Source organism: Maylandia zebra, linkage group LG19 (genome assembly GCF_041146795.1).
Source record: "Maylandia zebra isolate NMK-2024a linkage group LG19, Mzebra_GT3a, whole genome shotgun sequence".
Taxonomy (NCBI): domain Eukaryota; kingdom Metazoa; phylum Chordata; class Actinopteri; order Cichliformes; family Cichlidae; genus Maylandia; species Maylandia zebra.
Genome location: NC_135185.1, coordinates 14,009,577 through 14,028,112, shown reverse-complemented (window position 1 = coordinate 14,028,112; position 18,536 = coordinate 14,009,577). Strand labels below are relative to the sequence as shown.

The 18,536-nt window shown below is 39.0% G+C and overlaps 1 protein-coding gene across 2 annotated transcripts in view; it reads left to right on the top strand.

Annotated features, from left to right (window-relative positions):
* Nucleotides 1–18,536, top strand: part of lrfn5a (leucine rich repeat and fibronectin type III domain containing 5a) — a 135,732-nt gene that overhangs the window by 109,273 nt on the left and 7,923 nt on the right. For both annotated transcript variants that reach the window (XM_004559322.3, XM_004559323.3), the window contains 6 exons: nt 803–1,027; nt 1,261–1,389; nt 1,475–1,655; nt 3,275–3,430; nt 4,295–4,551; nt 6,178–6,645. In XM_004559322.3, coding sequence (XP_004559379.2) covers nt 831–1,027; nt 1,261–1,389; nt 1,475–1,655; nt 3,275–3,430; nt 4,295–4,551; nt 6,178–6,645 — 1,388 coding nt within the window. In that variant the 5' untranslated portion in view covers nt 803–830. The remainder of the gene's footprint in view (nt 1–802; nt 1,028–1,260; nt 1,390–1,474; nt 1,656–3,274; nt 3,431–4,294; nt 4,552–6,177; nt 6,646–18,536) is intronic.

Genomic DNA, 18,536 nt, shown 5'->3' with positions numbered 1-18,536 from the left:
ACTGTGATCTGTTTAATGGTGATTCTCCCATGTCCTTCAAACCTGAAATCAAGGTTGCCATTAATGAGGATTTTCTCTCTCTCCCTGACCACCCTGCACTCTCGCACTAACACTCTAATTAACTACAAGCACTGCGGCTTGTTAATGATGACTGAGTATGTGTGCCTTTTCACTCATGTTCATGCACAATAACACTGCTGAGCAATAAATGAGACTAATAAAACCCTCTTCTTGTTTGGTGGTCATAGTCATGTTTGGTTATAAAGTTTTTGGTTTTTTTTCTGACCACCATAACTGATCACTTTATTCTTTAACGTGCACAAAAAATCCACCACAGATGATTTTTAGAGGCCCAGCCACCTGTCTCCGTACTGCTCTCATCATCATACTGTATCTACACTTGACTTTTAATATACATCTTTGCATTCAGTTATTTGAGTTGATATCAAAGGATGTGCAGTTGGTGATAGATAATGTATTATTACAGAGAAGCTTGAGGAAGTACATCCTTCTCCTTTTAAAAAGACTTTTGAATGGGGAAGCATGTTTTATCTCAGTTTCTTTGTCACGTTCCATTTGTTTTTAACATTTTACTTTTGCCATAAGTTTTTCCTTCTTTCCTACTAAATATCAAACAGATCCAAATGGCCTCCAGATGGCAGTAACAAGTGTATGTGACTGCAAACCAGGAGTTTGGGGCCAATTGATGGGACCAGTTCACTTAGTTATATGCATCTCATTTCAAATGTCATTAACATCTCTTTTTCTCTCTCTTGGTCTGTCTTGTTTCCATTTATTTTAGGTGTTGTTTCCAGGTACGGGGGGTAACCATGGAAAGGCTGGTACTGTGTGTAATGCTGGCCGTCGCTATGGCTGTGCGGGCACAGATATGCCCAAAACGCTGCGTATGTCAAATACTGTCACCCAACCTGGCAACCCTCTGTGCCAAGAAAGGTCTACTATTTGTCCCACCCAACATTGACAGACATACAGTGGAGCTACGACTGGCTGACAATTTTGTCACAAGGTGATCGTCACATCAATAATAACGATACTCATGAGACTAAACCATTTACATTAAAACCCTTCGATAGCTGTTGTTGAAACTCTATTGGTAGAACGTCTGCATTACTGCAGTACATGATGTTATATGAGTTGCCACTCTCGCTAGACTGTATTTTATAAGTGTAATGTGGGTCACTAGTATGGCAGTTACCTCATTTTAACGATATTTTATTTTTGTCTCATCTTTGCCCAAAGTGTGAAAAGAAAAGATTTTGCAAACATGACACGTTTGGTGGACCTGACATTATCCAGAAACACCATCTCCTACATCACACCTCATGCCTTTGCTGATCTGGAAAACCTCAGAGCCCTGCACCTCAACAGGTATGAACTAAAAATAATGTCTTACAATATGAAATCTTATTTATACGTTTTCTCTGAAGTTTTATTTCTCTTCAATTTCCCACAGCAACCGACTGACGAGGATAGGCAATGATACATTCAGTGGGATGTCCAAGCTTCATCACCTGATTCTGAACAACAACCAACTGGTCATGATTCACCAGGGAGCATTCAATGACCTGCTGGCACTAGAAGAATTGGATCTTAGTTACAATAACCTCGACACTATTCCATGGGAGGCCATCCAGGTTAGAACCTCTTTAACATGCAACACTACTTTGAAGCTTGTTTGGCTGGAGGGCATTGGAAAAAAAAAGCATCCTGAGGCAAAGTCCTTAAAAAATGTGGGTGCATTTATTTTAGACTTAAATGAGCTTTGGGACTAAGCAGAGGTCATTATGTTGACAGTTCAATAACTGTATATGCAGTTTCACTGATAGCCAAGATGTGTTAGATCTGGGGTCGGCAACCTGTGGCTCCGGAGTCACATGCGGCTCTTTAGTCCTTATAGTGCGGCTCCGCGTGGTTTGGGAAAATAAAATAGAAGTATTTAGCTGAAGCATATTTTATTTATGTTAGTTCTTTTTTAACTTGTAGTTCTAAATTGGAAGATTATTGTGATATTGAAATATAAAAATAAAATTATATTCTATTATTTTTTCATCGCTCAAAATAAGCGTCACACTCGCGGAAGCCGGTATACCCGCCGATACACCGTGCATTTATTGAGACTTTCAACCCCAGGTAGGCCAATTATGGATCTTCGGATCCACATTATGTCAGCAGCTGTTCTCCACCGTGAACAATGTTAAAGACAAACACCGCTCACCCCTCACAGATGACAGCTTACAGTCCTGCGTAAAGATGAAAGTGACTTCATACAGCCCCGATTTGCAGACGCTGTGCGCAGAGGTTCAGGACCAGAAATTCCATTGTAAACACATCACAGCAGACCCGACGATGTTTGCATGAACATGCTTTTCAGCATCTCTTTATTGACCACTTTTCACACACGGTTGCTGTACGCATACAGCCGGCTTTAGCTTTTCAGCTCACAGCCCGACACATACCAACACAACAGCATAGATAGCACAGACGTAAAGGCGGCAAGGCGTGATTGCGTTCGCCTCCCCTGCAGCGGCGCTGCAGACCACGTCCCGCCACACACCAGGTAAAATACATACTAGGCAGAATTTTGCAAATATCTATTTTTCATTTTTTAGCAGCATAGTGCTTTTTTTCAAATTATTTTTTAAAAGTCAGGTCAAGGCTCCAAAAGCCCAAAGGCGATATAAGGGCGGCGGCTCACAACAGTTTTTGTTTGCTGCATGGATCATTTTAGTTCAGCTGGGTGTCTTTCCTTTTGTTTTATTTCTTTAAGAGTTCAAAATGTGTTAATTACATAAATAAAATGTAACTTTCTCTGTAGCACTTCATGGATTTCATAAGCAACACATACATGAAGGTAAAAAACAATATATACAGTGTTATCTTCATTTTTCAATTCAATTCAATTCAATAAAACTTTATTGATCCTGAAGGTTGACCCCGAAGGATATTGGGTGCATTGGGTACATTTTAGATGTCAAAAAGTATTTGCGGCTCCCAGTGTTTTCTTTTGCGTGGAAATCGGGTCCAAATGACTCTTTGGGTGTTAAAGGTTGCTGACCCCTGTGTTAGTAGGTAATGTCAGTACTGTAATGCTTGGTAACTAAGTATAGTCAACTTTAAAACTTTAAAAGAGGTTTTTTTCACCACACATTTTGTTTCCTTGCTCTGTTCCCCTTATCATTATCGAATGTGTGAAAAATTAACCACATTGAAAGAAACAATAATAAATGTCTCTTTTATTCTGTTATTTATCCAGCGAATGACAAGCCTCCACACGCTGAGTTTAGACCACAACATGTTGGAATACATTCCAGAGGGAACCTTTTCCCTTTTACAGAAACTAAACCGGCTGGATGTCACCTCTAATAAACTCCAAAAGCTACCACCTGACCCACTTTTTCAACGAGCACAGGTATTCTTAGAATTTTCTTTCCCACCACATTCAATCAAAAACATTAAACACAGCCTACCACACAATACCACCGTATTTAGGCAATTAAGTCCTTGGGGAATTCACGCAAAATAAAATAAAAACAGGTTGTGAATCAGCAGGCTAAAGCTGTTTATCTATTTTTCAGTGCAATTATTAAATCAATTTATTTTACTGTAATGTAAAAAAGCTGCAAATCAAATGCAATCAAAGTAGGTGTGACCACCTCTAAAAACTGTTAGTATGTGCATTTTGCTGGGCTCGAGCACACTGAATATCTCAGCAAAAGATCAGACCATGCAATGCTCAGACAAACTGCAAAAATCCAGCAGCTGCATCTCAGACTCTGCAGCCCTTATTTAGCATGTTAAATGTTAAAATTGCAGTAGTACAAATACAAGGAAAGTGAAAAGTATGGTTTGTTTGGAAGATTTGAAAGAAGGAAACCTTTCTTATCTAAAAAGAAGAGTCCAGAGTAGAAGTATTGATGGCCATAAAGCACAGTGCCACATTTGGTGATCACCAGTCACAGCCTATCTGCACAGACACCCCATACCAACTGTCATGCATAGAATCGAGAGCCCATTATTTGGACTTGTTTTGCAGCCTCAGGTCCTGGGCACCTTGCAATCATTGAGTTGACCATGCTCCTTTGTATACCAAAGTATTCTAGAGTCAAATGTAAGGACAAGTCTCCAGCTCTCTTAATTCTCATTATTAAGTAGTTTATGTTTATGATGGAGCAAGGAACCACACATTCAACTGACCAAACTCGACCGAACGTAGTGGAATTGTCTATAAAAATGTTGCTGTTCTAATTTTCACATTTTTTTAATGCACTCCCAGGTTCTAGCAACGTCAGGGATGCACCTCTCTTCTTTTGCACTGTCATTCGGTGGCAACCCTCTCCACTGCAACTGTGAGTTACTTTGGCTGCGAAGGCTGAGCAGGGAGGATGACCTGGAGACGTGTGCCACACCCCAGCACCTGTCTGGCCGATACTTTTGGTCCATCCCTGAAGAGGAGTTTCTCTGCGAGCCTCCACTCATCACCAGATACTCTCACGAGATGAGGGTCCTTGAAGGCCAGAGAGTTGCTCTCAGGTATCAGTTCTTGCTAGAATTGCATCTAAACATAATATGGTGGTTATGAAATCAATAATAATCAGGGAGTAAAGTTTTTATTATGTGGTGCAGTTTTGCCATCATCCTGTAACCACCTGACTTGCACAAACATGCAAGAATATGAAAAGCCTCACTGCTTACTGACACATAAAACATCAGCGACAGACACAAATATTACCAAAGACTTTACAGGACAAAACTAAATCAAGACAACAACAGCTTTTCTATTCAGTTTGATTCAGTTATATTTATATAATATAGCGCCAAATCACAACAACAGTCGCTTCAAGGCGCTTTATATTGTACAGTAGATCGTACAATAATAGATTCTGAGAAAACCCAGCAATCATATGGGAAGGAAATATTCTCTACTAACAATCTTGTGCAATACAAATTTATTTCATGAAATTGAAAAAGTGGAGAAAGTGTATGGTTAGGTAATTAGGTGTTGACAACACATTTTTATACCCAGCACTTACTTTATCATAGTAATATTGTTACTCAAAAGAGTGACCATTATTTGTTGCTTTTAAAAAATGGGGGAATTATTTTACACACTTTTCACCACTCAAGTTTTCCTCTGCAACATCTGAGGTGCGCTGTCACATAATTACCAATTAACTTTAAAAACCTTTGGTAGAAAATGTCAACAAATGAACACAAATCTTTAGTAATTAAATTTGAAGAAATGCACACACAGTGCAATTTGCATATCTTTACCCTTTAAAAAGTCTGGGGTTAGGGTTGAAACAGCTTAAATGTATGTGTTTGTGTCACTTTCATTTCTCGCTTTTTCACTTCAAATGAACTTCACATCCCAGGAGCCCTTTTTAGTTCATTTCTAACATTAACAACCATGTGTGGAGAATGTGTAGTGTGACTCCAGCTAAAAATGTGATTTTTGTTAGCTCTTATTCTATAACTTTTGAAGCACTTCACAGTAATTGTAATTATCTGCAGAAAAGGGGAAAGCTAAATTACCCTGACAAACATGCTCCTCACTTTGATTGTTTCTAATTTGAATCCTTCAAATTGAGTCTGCTTTGTTGCGAAACCATTTTTTGTTTGATGAAATAGAATATTATGAACATTGTTTTTTTCTGACTCTTCTTTTTTGGTTTATAGCATGTGAGACATGAATTAAGCTATAAAATTTGACTGGTTGATACCATTTCTGGCTGTTTATTTGGATCTCTGTCTCAAAAGAGCTATGAACTATGACACACAAAAAATTAATAACTACTTTTTTAGTATCTTAACTTACTAATTTTACACCAAGACAAGGAATTTTTAAATGTCAGCATTGAGTTATAATAATTTTATTGACCCAGAAACCTTTTAATATAGAAGTAATACTACTACAACCTAATACTACTCCATTATTAGCTAACCAACTGTAGTACAAAGGCTATCATTTGTACTCTAATTCAAATGTGCTCTGTCAACATAGTAGATAAGTTTCAGCCTCTTACTTTTCACCCAAGTCTCAGAGGAAAAGTAGCAGGATTCCAGAAACCATTAAGCATTAAGATTTGCTTCTACTGTACTGTTGTCCCTGTGCTGTCTTGTTTCAAGTTTCAATTCACTGGTTTTCTGTCTTTTAAGGTGTAAGGCAAGAGGTGACCCAGAGCCAGCCATTCACTGGATCTCTCCTGAGGGTAAACTGGTCTCTAATTCCTCCAGAACACTTGTCTACGCTAACGGGACTCTGGACATTGTCATCAGTAAGGTGCAAGACACTGGCTCGTTCACCTGTATCTCCTCCAACCCCGCCGGCGAGGCTCACCAAACAGTGGATTTGGTTATTATCAAACTCCCGCACATTTCCAACAACACAAACAACATCCAGGAGTCTGACACGCGATCGTCGGACATTTCCACGTCAACCCGAGGCGGCGCCAACGGGAGCAACGTGACTGGTGATGTGAAGAGTGGTGTGGATAAGAGGGTGGTGACAGCTGAGGCCACGTCATCAACTGCACTGATCAAGTTCAACTTCCAGAGGAATATACCAGGAATTCGGATGTTCCAGATACAGTATAACGGAAGCCAGGATGACTCACTGGTTTACAGGTAATCTTGACAGCATCACTGCATAACATTCATTACACAGAGTGAGAAATTGAATATGATGTGGCCTACTGAGAGAATGAGCCAAGCTTGAGCAGCATAGATCAAATTACATCAGAATAGATCTAACTTTAATAATCCTCTTGGAAAATGTTTTCACTCGAAATACAAGTGGAACAGCTGGAGAGAAGTGAGAATGTAAGGCATCTGGGCACTGGCATACCTACAAGGCTGATATATTGGCACTGCAAGGTGACTATAAGGGAGTTATTAGGCCACTCCAAGTGGGCTACTGGGGCACTACGAAGAAAGAATGCTGGCCGTGAAAGGGATATATGTGGGAGTTGTAAGGTCACTATGAAGTCTCTGCATGAGCTTGAAGGTAAGTGAGATTTATGCACATGGGCAAACCGAGGCCATGACCATGGAAATTCTAGGTTAAAATACCCTAAAAAACAAACAAAAAATGTGTATTTGCCAATTCTGTTTGATCATGAAAATGATTATGTATTCACTGGGATTTTTTTTTCAACCTACACACTTCCTTGTCTGAAATTTGCATAATTAATCCTAAAGTGGAAGACAATAAGCTTGTTTTTTATCAGAGCATATGCACAGATAATCCGTCTTTATTTACTCCCTTACAGGACAGACAAAAAGTTCATATCGGGGCAAGTTAGACTAACAAGGATATGAGACGAGGATGGAAAGCAAAGAAACATGAGAGTGTTTGACAATCTCGCAAACTAACACAAAACAGTCCAGCCTGCTGACTCAAACAGGATGGCCTTGACGGCGAGGGCTCTGCTGGCCTTTCTTGACTTTTGTTGTTTGCACAGGATTACACAGATTAGATCAGTCTCACAGGGAATGATTGTTATTTGAGCCAAATATTTACTCCAGTAAATTAGGGGGGGGGGAATTAGCAAACACCTCAAGCTTCCATAGGGAAATCTCTTTCCTATCGCTACTAATCCCTACACGTACATCAATATGCATAATGGTCAACGGGAACACCGGGAATGACCAATTGGGTCATCATGACCGTGACCTTGGTTTCCAGGAAAGTCTTCTTTCTTCATAATTCTTTGTCGCTAAACCCCGTTTAGAAAGTGTAACATACAGAGACGGGACAAGTAGGGTTTATAGCTGTCCGTCTTTTTAAGATAACATTACAGCTGTTCTGTTGCTCTCGCTTAGATTCACAGCACAGAGTCTGTGCATTTAGACTTTCACCTTGAGACTTCAAAATACTACATTAAGTACTACAAACAAGCAGCTTTCTGTGGGGCCACAGAGGGGGAGTTATTAGACAGCCTATCACGACCCACGCTGATCATTCCTCTCTTCGTTAGATCGCTTATTCTTTCGTCCTGTCCTTTCATATTCCCCACTTTCCCTTACTCTCCCTTTTTTCAGTAGGAAGTTTTTGGTGTGTCTGTGTTATTTTGCAGTTCCCTTGTCTTTAGGTAACGGATTGATTTCCATTCAACACCTCTGCTTGCACAAAGCAGCAGCCAATTGATTCTGCTTTTTCATTACCTGCACATCAAAGACAGAGAGGAGGGACAGAGTGGTAAAAAGAGAATAGTAAAAGAGGGAGAAAAGAGAAGGATGAATGGAACACGAAGGGAGATGGCAGGTAAAAAATTGTGAATGTAGGCAGGAAAGAGCTCAAACTGCACGATTGACTCACAGGGGTTAGACGTTCATAGGTCACGATGCAGGGTCTCACACTATACGGCCCGATGCTCTGATGCGACCTGAGTGCTCACACTGTGCCTCCATAAAATGAAGGTTATAACAGAAAATCTGTCGCTCGCTCTCTCTGTCTTTCACTCACACAGACACACCACTACCATCAACTTTGCTAAATTGCTAATGAAAAACATTGATCAGGCAGCTGTGATTGAGCAGCAGTGTAAATCCAACTATTTTCACGGTTGTTGTGGTCGTGATAATTTTGTGATGCCACATCGAAAAGGCTCGGATGAGCTTTCCAAAGTTCTACAAGTTGTGCCTCCATCGCTTGTGTCCAGATCACACGCTGCACAGCCGTGCTGCGCCGTCTTTTTCACCAACGTTTACGTTTGCGCGTGAGCAGTGTGAGCGCCTGTGGTGACACCCTCACGAGCGATTGATGATCGGGAGCTGGTCGTGAGGTGTTAATCACTTCTCGTTACCCCACGTATACTACACAACGCACAATGAAGGCCAAAATCGGTCCGATCACTCAAAAATCGGCTCAAAATGGGCCAAAAATCGCACAGTGTGAGCCCAGCATTAGAGCAGCAATGTTTGTTCCCCTCAGAGAAAGGGAAGAATGGGAAAAGGAAAACACCTGGCTGGAAAACGTTAATATGGGCATGTGCAGTGAATATCAGCGCTATGTGGCCAGAAGTGTGATAATATAATTTATTTTGTGTAATAAACAACTGCAAGGATAGATGATTACAACAAATTGATGACTAATACATAAAAGTAATACATAGATGAATAATGATGATGAGTTATGATGCGTAATCATGGGAACAAGCGGGTTTACAAACAGGAGCAGCTGATTAGCATTAGAAAAGCTGAAATAATACCTCAACTGAAGCCAATTGTACTAAATGCACTAAATGTGCACTGTTACAAGAATATTTTTCTTTCTATTGTTTTCTATTATTTTAAGTTAAGCAGGACAGAGTGCTTTTAAAGAAAGATTTACTTATATTCTCAAAAGTTAAGCATGACAGGCTTCTGTTTAAGAAAGAGACCTGTTTTACTGTGTTAATGTTGTCATTTTGAGCTAAAAATAAATGGCTAAATGATCATTTGTTTCACATGTGTTCATATCACAAAGAATAGAATATGCATCTACTTAAATCAACTTCAAGTCAAATGGTTAAAAAAACAATTTCACACACAAAAAAAGAGCTAGAAAATTCACCACACTGGGAAGGGTGAAGACAACTGGGTCGCCCGGCCCTGGCCACGAGGTGTCCCTTATTTATTTTTCAGGGAGTTGGCAACCCTAATACCAGCTAGCCCAACTTCAGTAACCCTACAAACGTCACTGCTGTTTAGTTTCCTGTCTTCATTTATGTTGGAAGTGATAGCAGAGCTGTACGTTTGATTTTTTTCAGAAATCTCTCCGTCAGAACATGCTATATCATGCTTAGGTAACTAGCGAAACTAGCGAGCTAACTTCCGCTAGCTTCCTGCTAACTTCTAACTCCGTTAAATGTAATAACTTTTGTTTTCATGGATGCCTGGAAGTTAAACTTTATAGTTACACCTGGTAAAGCAGCAATGCTGATCGTTTTATTAAAGATGAAAGAATTTAGACAATTTTTAACTCTAAGTGATGCTGCAGTGTTGTTTGACCTGAAGCATACGGAGTTTAGGACCCAGATTACTCCCAGATTTAAGAGCATCTTAGTCCGACAAATATGACAATAACAACGGCTGCTTGCATGTTCTGCAAAAAAATGTGCTTTGTTGTGTATCTGACGGACAAACACCAAACCAGTTCCACATCACTGAAGTTGCACCATTTTTACAAACCAATTCTGGTTCATCTGTTTCACTCAACAATCGGCCATGTGCGTATGAAAACAAAGGCACTGCGCATGCGCGTTTTACTCCCATTCTATCGCGATATTTCATTTTCCTATCGTTGCCTAACATTATACCGGTATTACCGTGAACGGTATAATATGGCCCAGCCCTAATGAATAGCCACACGTTTGTCTGATTATAGACAGTATGTCTCTTTTTTTTCATATGGGGACGTAGATTAGAATCTGGAACATGCATCTCTCAAACTGTCGTCTTCCAGCTTGGCCTGACAGTGCTTAAATGATGGAATTCTGAGACTTGACTACCACTAGACAGTATATTCAGGGTACTTGCTATGAATGTCATGGAGTATGATGTTTTCAGAAAGCATGCTCTGGAAAGAAAATAAATGAAAGTCAGTAGAAGTAAACAGAATACATGTGTGTGAATGAGACAGGTGGAAAGATGCTGGAAAGAGTAGAGGTAGTCAAGGTAGCTGAGTTTAAATACCTAGAGACAACCATCCAAAGCAACGGACGGTGCACAAGAGAGATAGCATGGAGTGGGTGAAGATGAGTGGTGACAGAAAGACAGGAGCAAGAGTGAAAGGAACAGTTTATAATGTATCATTTGGAGACAAAGTTACAGAGGTAAAGCTGAGAATCGTTTAGACATATGTGGAGGAGGGATGGTAAATATATAGGACCAAGGATGGTGAACATGCAGCTTACAGGCAGGAGGAAAAGAGAAGAGGGTTGGTGTGAAGAATGTTGATTCTGGGAATAGGGTGAGATGGAGGGAGGTAATCCACTGTGGTGACCTCTAAAGGGAATAATGAAGAAAAGGAAGTGCACCATGATTAGTTTTATTTAGGGTGGGTAGCATTATGGTGAGTGGTTAGCAGTGTTTCTAAAGTTGTGTCCTGCTGGGGATTTGTGTGTAGGCCCCTTCTGTGCTTGTGTTCAAACACATGCATGTTAGCTTATTTGTTTAAGGATATTTTCTATAAAACATATTCACCTACATTATTGTCTAAATGTTGTCCTCAAGGTATCTCTTCACAGGAAGGTACATCGCTTTGTTGGAGATGAGTAAGAAAATAATCTGGATTTATTCCATAGCCATTTTAGTTACATTGAATATTGGGAATCCCAAAAATGGCAGTTGGACTGCAACAAAATATAATTTGACATTATATGTCAATCTACAAAACATTTGATTAATGACCTATTGTCCTGATTAATGGACAAAGAACTGCAAAGAATTAACTGCAAAGAAAAAATACATATCAGTTTCCTTTAACTCAAAGAAATCTTGCAAATCTTTGCATATTAAAATATTAAACAAGATAACATTTTGGTTTGTCTTTAAAATATGACTAAATTATCGGTCAAAGATCTGACAATTCTTGTTCTACAGAACATTTGAAGTCTCGAGTTGTGATTATTAATCACTTCTCAGTCCATTTGGACCAAGTTAAGGTGTGTCATGTTAATTAGGTATTTACAGTGTGTCTGATATTTAATCAGCATGTATGTAAATAGAATCACATCATACCCGATACTGGCAAATATCTTATATCACAGAATTAAGATTAAAGCATAAACCAAGATATTCCTACTGGCTATGACCCCAGTTTGTAGTGATTTTTTCCAAAGCTTTATCAATGCCAAATTGTCCTCCATAAACTTCATTGTTCATCAACTACAGTGACCAAAAATAAATTTGGTACATTTTTTCAGGGAACTTTTAAGAGAGCTGTTTTGTCTGAAAGCAAAATGAATCAACCTTATTTTACAAGGTACTCAAGGTCTTAATCGAGCGTACCAAGAGCGCCACACCATTTAATTCAAGCCACTTTATAATGCAGAACCAACTGTGGATTCAGTAAAAAATATTTGTAGTTAAATTGTTTAGCAGCTGTTAAGTTTCATCATCATCTCTTGTCATGGTCTCTATAACTCTAAACTTGGATTTGTATAAATAACTGCCAGAGGGAGTAAATTGAGTCAACAACACAGCTCATTTCCAAATTTCAGCCTGATATTTCAGGGTCATATCAAGTAAAGAGTGGTATTGAGTAAATAATGTGATGACCTTTTACTCATGACTAGAGCAGAAGCAGCACATGTAGTCCCTGGCCTTAACACCTCACTGGTTTCATCGTGGAGGTCAGAGCCACGTCGATGATGATGCTGAAGCTCACAGTGAGCGTCGATACAGGCGACTGCAAAATGGCCACAAAGTGTAACACATTCTTATCACAGTGAAGAACCAATTTCTGTATTTAATTAAAGGTTTGGATGAATACAATCTATTATTGGATCAGAGAAAAAAATCAATTTGCAAATTATAAGATGAATAGGTGTCTTGTTTAGTCAATGAGCAGCATTTTATAATGGTGATGGTAAAAGGCCTCTTAAAGACGTGTGCGCTGAACATAGAAAGAAATGTTGATGAATGCTGTTTTCCAGTGAAGTGGAGCAAAAGCAAAAATAAAGATAATGAATTTTGCATTAAAGGTCTTCCCGATTTTAAAACGTTAGACTCGATCACAGCAGTCTTGTGTAAAACCTAACTGAACCTGATGTGCATACATGATGTTTGAAACTTTATGAAAAAAAAACATTTTCAAAAAATTCCAGAGACACTTGAACATAGTCACATCCATTAATTAAAAAACAGTTTAGAACAACAACTTAGATAGTTTGAAACGACGTGCACAGTGCTCCATTAATATCCACTCAGATAACAACTATGTGTGAGTATATCCAGTTAAGTCTTGGTTCCTCAGAGCAGAAAAAACAGAAATTTACTTGTCTATAGAGAGGGAGAGAGAGACAGAGAAAATTGACATCATAGCTAAGAGCGAAACCAAACTGACTTTTGAAAATGACTAAATAAAAGAACTTGTGCTGTACTGTATACACCCATAAACTCAAGCCCTGGAGTAGCAATTTATTTAAAGCTACAACAGGTCCAGTGACATAAAGACTTCAAAATATCTGCCAAATCTGAGGCTATGGTGTATCAAAAGACATTAACTCAGCGTTGACACTCTCTAAGTAATATAGAAATGCACACAACCTCTATTGTGAACTGTGCTGCCATTTGTTCTTTGATATTTTTTTTCAGCTGTTGTTTTCCAGTCCAGCAGATCCATCGAGCTACAGGGGCTGGTTGCCATTTGCCAGAAAAACTACACATCAAGCAAGTTGTGTGGCAAGCTTTTTTATGAGACCACACAACAGGGGGCGGGGGATGAATCCAAGCTTACATTCACTCCCTCTGTTTCTCTCTCTCCTCTTTCTGTAACAGGAAGTACAGTAGTTTACCCTTGCCAGTGGTCCCTGTGGCCCAAGTATACAGTAACACCTAGCTCAACTGCGCTTAAGACATGAAAAAGCATCCGCCTTTATCCTGCCGTAATGTTCCAGTTCTGATTTTATAGTGCCATAAACATATAGCAGGACTAACATAACACTTTTATTGCTGTAAGTAGTCCATTGGGTTTTAAGCTAACATAAGAAGTACAAGGAAAGTACCACAGCAGTGAGGATGAGTCTAAAGGAAAGAAGTCATGATAAAAGTGAAACAAGGGGTAGACAAAGGGAACATAATGATTTATATGCCTTGGTGCAGCAGAGAAAGGCTGAAAATGTGGAACAGTTGGGAAAAGAGAAGGAGGGAGAAAAGGATGATAAAAAGAGGGTAAAATGATAAAATAAACATGGAGGTATGTGGTAATAAAGGGGGTGTGAGAAGGGGAGGGAATGTGAGGGCAGCTGGAAGAATAACCACACTGAAGTTGTTCAGAAAAGGAATGATTTAGGAAAGGGAGAAAGAGGCTGAAAAAAGAAGGCAGCAGAGATGAAAAGCAAGAAAGTAAATGGCAAAGATGGAGGATGGAAAGGAGGCATAAGGAAAGGAACAGAAAAAACATGAAAAAGCTAATGGGAGATCAAAACAACAGATTCAAGAAGTAACATTATGCAGGAAGGATATATAGAAGCAGCCAGCCACAGCATTAAGGAGATGCAGATGACTCAGCGAAGCTGGAAGAATGGAGCTGAGCTGGGCAGATGGAGGTCTACGGCTTGCAGCAGATAATGCTGAAACATCTTTTGAACATCTGGGACAGCTTTAGCTGCATGACACGTTGACATCTAGTCATAACTATAATGAGATTCAGCTAAGACTTTTTTACATTATTTATTTAATAATTGTTTAGTCTCACTGCAGGTTGTTTATCTTATATAAGTTACTAATTTTGTTTTCCTCACTCTACATATTTTAAATGAAGTCAGTGGTTTTGTATACTTTACTTATATAAATGAATTTATTCACTCTTGTGTTACCCGATCCTGCTCTACTGCCTCATTTGGTTTAGAAGTCGAGCAGTCTTAGGTTTCATTCACCATCATATTTCTGGTCAAAGGAGCTTGCAAAGAAACGTGAATGTTTTGCTTCCCACTGACGTCACACAAAGATTTACGGTGTGTTTTAGAGGCTATCTTTGGATGCTCTTTGGTAATTTGCGGTTGTTTCATCTGGGCTGTTTATACGTTAATTTCTTTGGAAATTATGATGATGAGAGAAATCATCCAAAATACAGTATTAAAGTGTAGCAGGTGACTGCGGCACAGGAGCTAGAGCAGGCCATTCTTCAGTCTGCATGTTCCTTCTCAAGTCCTTTGTTTTTGGCAAGCTTCCATCTCCAAATTACCCTGATCCATATGTGAGGCCATGTTATCACTCATACACATTGCAGCACTGCATGAGTACAATTAGTGCTGTATGAAATGTGCATAAGTGGGTAAGTCTAGCTCATAGTGGAATGTGTTGTAAAAATGCCAAAACTATAATAAGCAAATGAAAAGCTGCACAGTTTATTAAGAGTTTTCTGTTAGTTTGACACTGTAGGCAGAACCTTTTCACATTTGAAATATTTTAATGTACTGTTACTATAAACATCTCGACTAGAGCAGTTTTTGAATTAGGAACTTTTGATCACAAATAAACTCAGTTTGGTCCGCTCTGTTACGTTACCCCTAAGAGTGTTTTTAATATTCATAAAACTAATTTTAGAACTAAACTTCCATTACTCGTGAAATCTTTTATTGATTCTCACTGCAAGCAGTAATTCATTATGATTTCTCAAGACCCCTAAAATGTCGTCTTTGAACAGATTGAAATTTTTACAGCCAAGTGAGAACGAACACTGTAAGCTACGTTCATTTTTCACTAATTTAGTGTGTAAGGATGATTATCTGGAAAGCAATTTGAAGGGTTGGGATAATTATAGTTTTTAGATAATGCTGATACACTCTGACATTTAAATGAGGTGGCAGTGTGTTTTCTTGGGAACTGTGATATTATGACTGTAATTAAAGTAATTTCTTAACACTGTTTGTAGAAATGGTTTTCAAAGCTTTTGTTTTATTCCTTTGCTGCCGACAATCTGAATGCATACAGGGTTAAATGGGAAAGAAATGCACAAGTTGTTAGGAGTGCCCACCTGTCCTTGTCCCACCTATGACTACAAGCTGCGTAGGTGCTTGTTAACCATTAGTTCTGGTGTCAGGGGCACTATGCACGGTAACACAGAGATATAAAGCTCACTACTGCAATGTTTTCTGTCTGCCCGAGAGACTTGGACCTATTAGCATGGCATGGTGCCATCTGCTGTGTAAGCTACATTAGCTTTGAGGTTAGCAGTAATGGAGCAGATGTGGAGCTACCATTAATCTTCTTCACTTTGTGTATATAAACCTGTTATACGTAACTGGTTTGATTGTATTTGTGTTGTCAGATTGTTTGCTCAATTGTTTAGAAAATTAAATTGAAGAAAGTTATTTTCAGTAGCCTGTGAAAGTAATGACTAATGTGAGTGATTGCTGTGCAATGCGAACCGTTTTTACTGCACAAAACCAAAAAAAGTATGTAATAAAATTAAGCTAAGGCATGTTTAAAAAGTGCTATGCAAAGAAAAGTTTTTTAAAACCTATAACTGCTTTTGCAGGCTATTTTTCTGAGCTTATCTGACAAAGTTTTCCATGTTTCGGGCTATTTAATCTAGACTAGCTTCCATTGCAGTAACATGGAAAGCTCTAGCCAGAAGCACTGCATACAATTTTCTGAAATAATTGGACAACCTACTCTTAGATATCTGTGACCCACATTTTGGTCCTTTCTCTGTTTGAGTAACACAGCTGTGCAGTTTTACTGTGGAAAGGAAAGAAGATAGTGGTTAAATACAGCAGGTCAAATAATGAAAAATTAAAATAGAATTCAGTTGTAGTGCGTCATATCACATGAACTCCATCAGTATTGTTAATGAGATGACCAGTTCTATTAATTTTCCCTCTTGGTGGTTGGGGTGTCATGGGTGGTCATTTATGTGCAAACACTGTTTTGTTGTCTCAAATGTACTTTTTTGCATGGTCACTCTCAAACTTAAAGTAATCACAAGTAAATAAAGTATGTAAGGAAGTAAATCACAAAATCCAGGCTTCAGGCCCAATGTTGTCCCCTCTTCTCACATCAAACTGACATCAGATCATCCATGCATGACCCCAAACAGTGCCTGTTTTGTTGTTGCCAGAGTTGCTCAGCTTGCATTCACTTGCAGACTTAAAAAAAACCCCTCAAACTCTGAAGTTGGAAAAAAAAAATAAAAAGGCAGGATTTTGCAGGTCAGAAACAGGGAGGTCTTAAAGGGACATTTCCACTGTGGCTCACTCATATAGTGCTATGGCTTTCACTTCATTTTTGTTTCAATGGCCAGCAATGCCACATACGCAAAACTAGAAAACTCTCTCTCTTCTCTGAAATGGAAAAGAAAATGATTTCCCTGCAGATATCTAAAACGACTAATGAGCTAGACAAAGCAGTGAAAATAATTGTGTGTTGTTCACCCACGGTGTCACATATGATCTAACTGGACCGTGCTGCTGGGGGCAAAGACTACAGCTGAGTTATTAGAAGTCCTCGGCCCATATTGCAAAACTCCAGCTTGACCTGAAGGTCCTGGTTTTGTGTGTTGCACCACTGCCATGCATGCCTTCAAACCTCCTGAAAGACTGCATATCTGTGGCCTTTAGGCTTTCTCCAATGTTTAATCAAGTGAAAATGTCTGAAACAGAACAATCTGGTATCAGAGTTCACTGTTCCATTCATGGATGGAAGCATTTGTCATGAGACAGAAAGCAGGAAGCAACAAATTGAGATGCTTGCTTTGACCTGGACCGGGGCGAGAGAAGTGAAACTCGATTAACATGCACTCTAATACAACGCAGAAGCCACAACCGTGCACATGCAGGCTTCTGTTTACAATCATATAGTCATTTCAGTGATGAAGTCCAGGAGTCCAGGTATGGTGACAAACGGCAGGAATAGTAGACTTGCAGTGGTAAAGAATATTACTGTAATGGAACTCACACACATAATTACATACATGTACAGACACATATAAGTACATAAATGGATACTCATAGAGAAACATCCAAGCTGACATTTTCTCTTGTGTAATGAAAGTGTAATGAAACCCTGAAACACACACACACTCACACAGAGGCGCCCTGGGCTGAGGGCTTGGCAGAGCAGAGTAGATAGATTAGTGTAATAGTCTCGGCCAAGGCAATCATCTGCCCACTGTAGGGCTTCAAAGACTGGCAGCAAGATCCAGCTCAGACACAAAGAAATTAACCACAATGAATGAGTCACTTTGGATGAGTTCACACTGCTAACAGCTCAAGAAGGAATGTAAGGGAAAAACAGAAAAAAGAAGAAAAAAAAACACATAAAAATGGGAAAAAAATGTACTTTTGTGTGCTGAGTAAAGCTCAAACAGATTTTCAACATCTTGATTGTTGATTGTATACATAAATTATAAATGGTGATAGCTTTGCTTGCACACTGAAAATGAAAAAGTTTTTCCTTATTTCATTGGCCAGAAAATGCTGATATTTTAATGAAGAAACATTCTGATTTAGTACCTGTAAAAAGGAGGGTTCGTGCAGCTAATGGTTTCTTGGAAAGATTCATGTATGGCAAAGAAGCAAACAAGCCCTCGAGCCCAGTGCATTATTCCTCCCTATTCTTTTCCCGGTTTGTTTTTGACAGTAGAAAATGCTTTTTTACTATTTAAAATCATATTTTTTCTGCCTCCATTGTAAAAGCGGAAAATGTACATTTCCATCTTTGGAGCAACAAAACACCAGACTGTTTAGGAAGAACAGCATTTCCCCTGCAATATTTTATTTTCCTATTTTAAGTTACTTTTCTAACAGACAAAGGTGGACAAAAACTGTTGATGATTATGATAAATATGCTTAAACTATATTTAAACA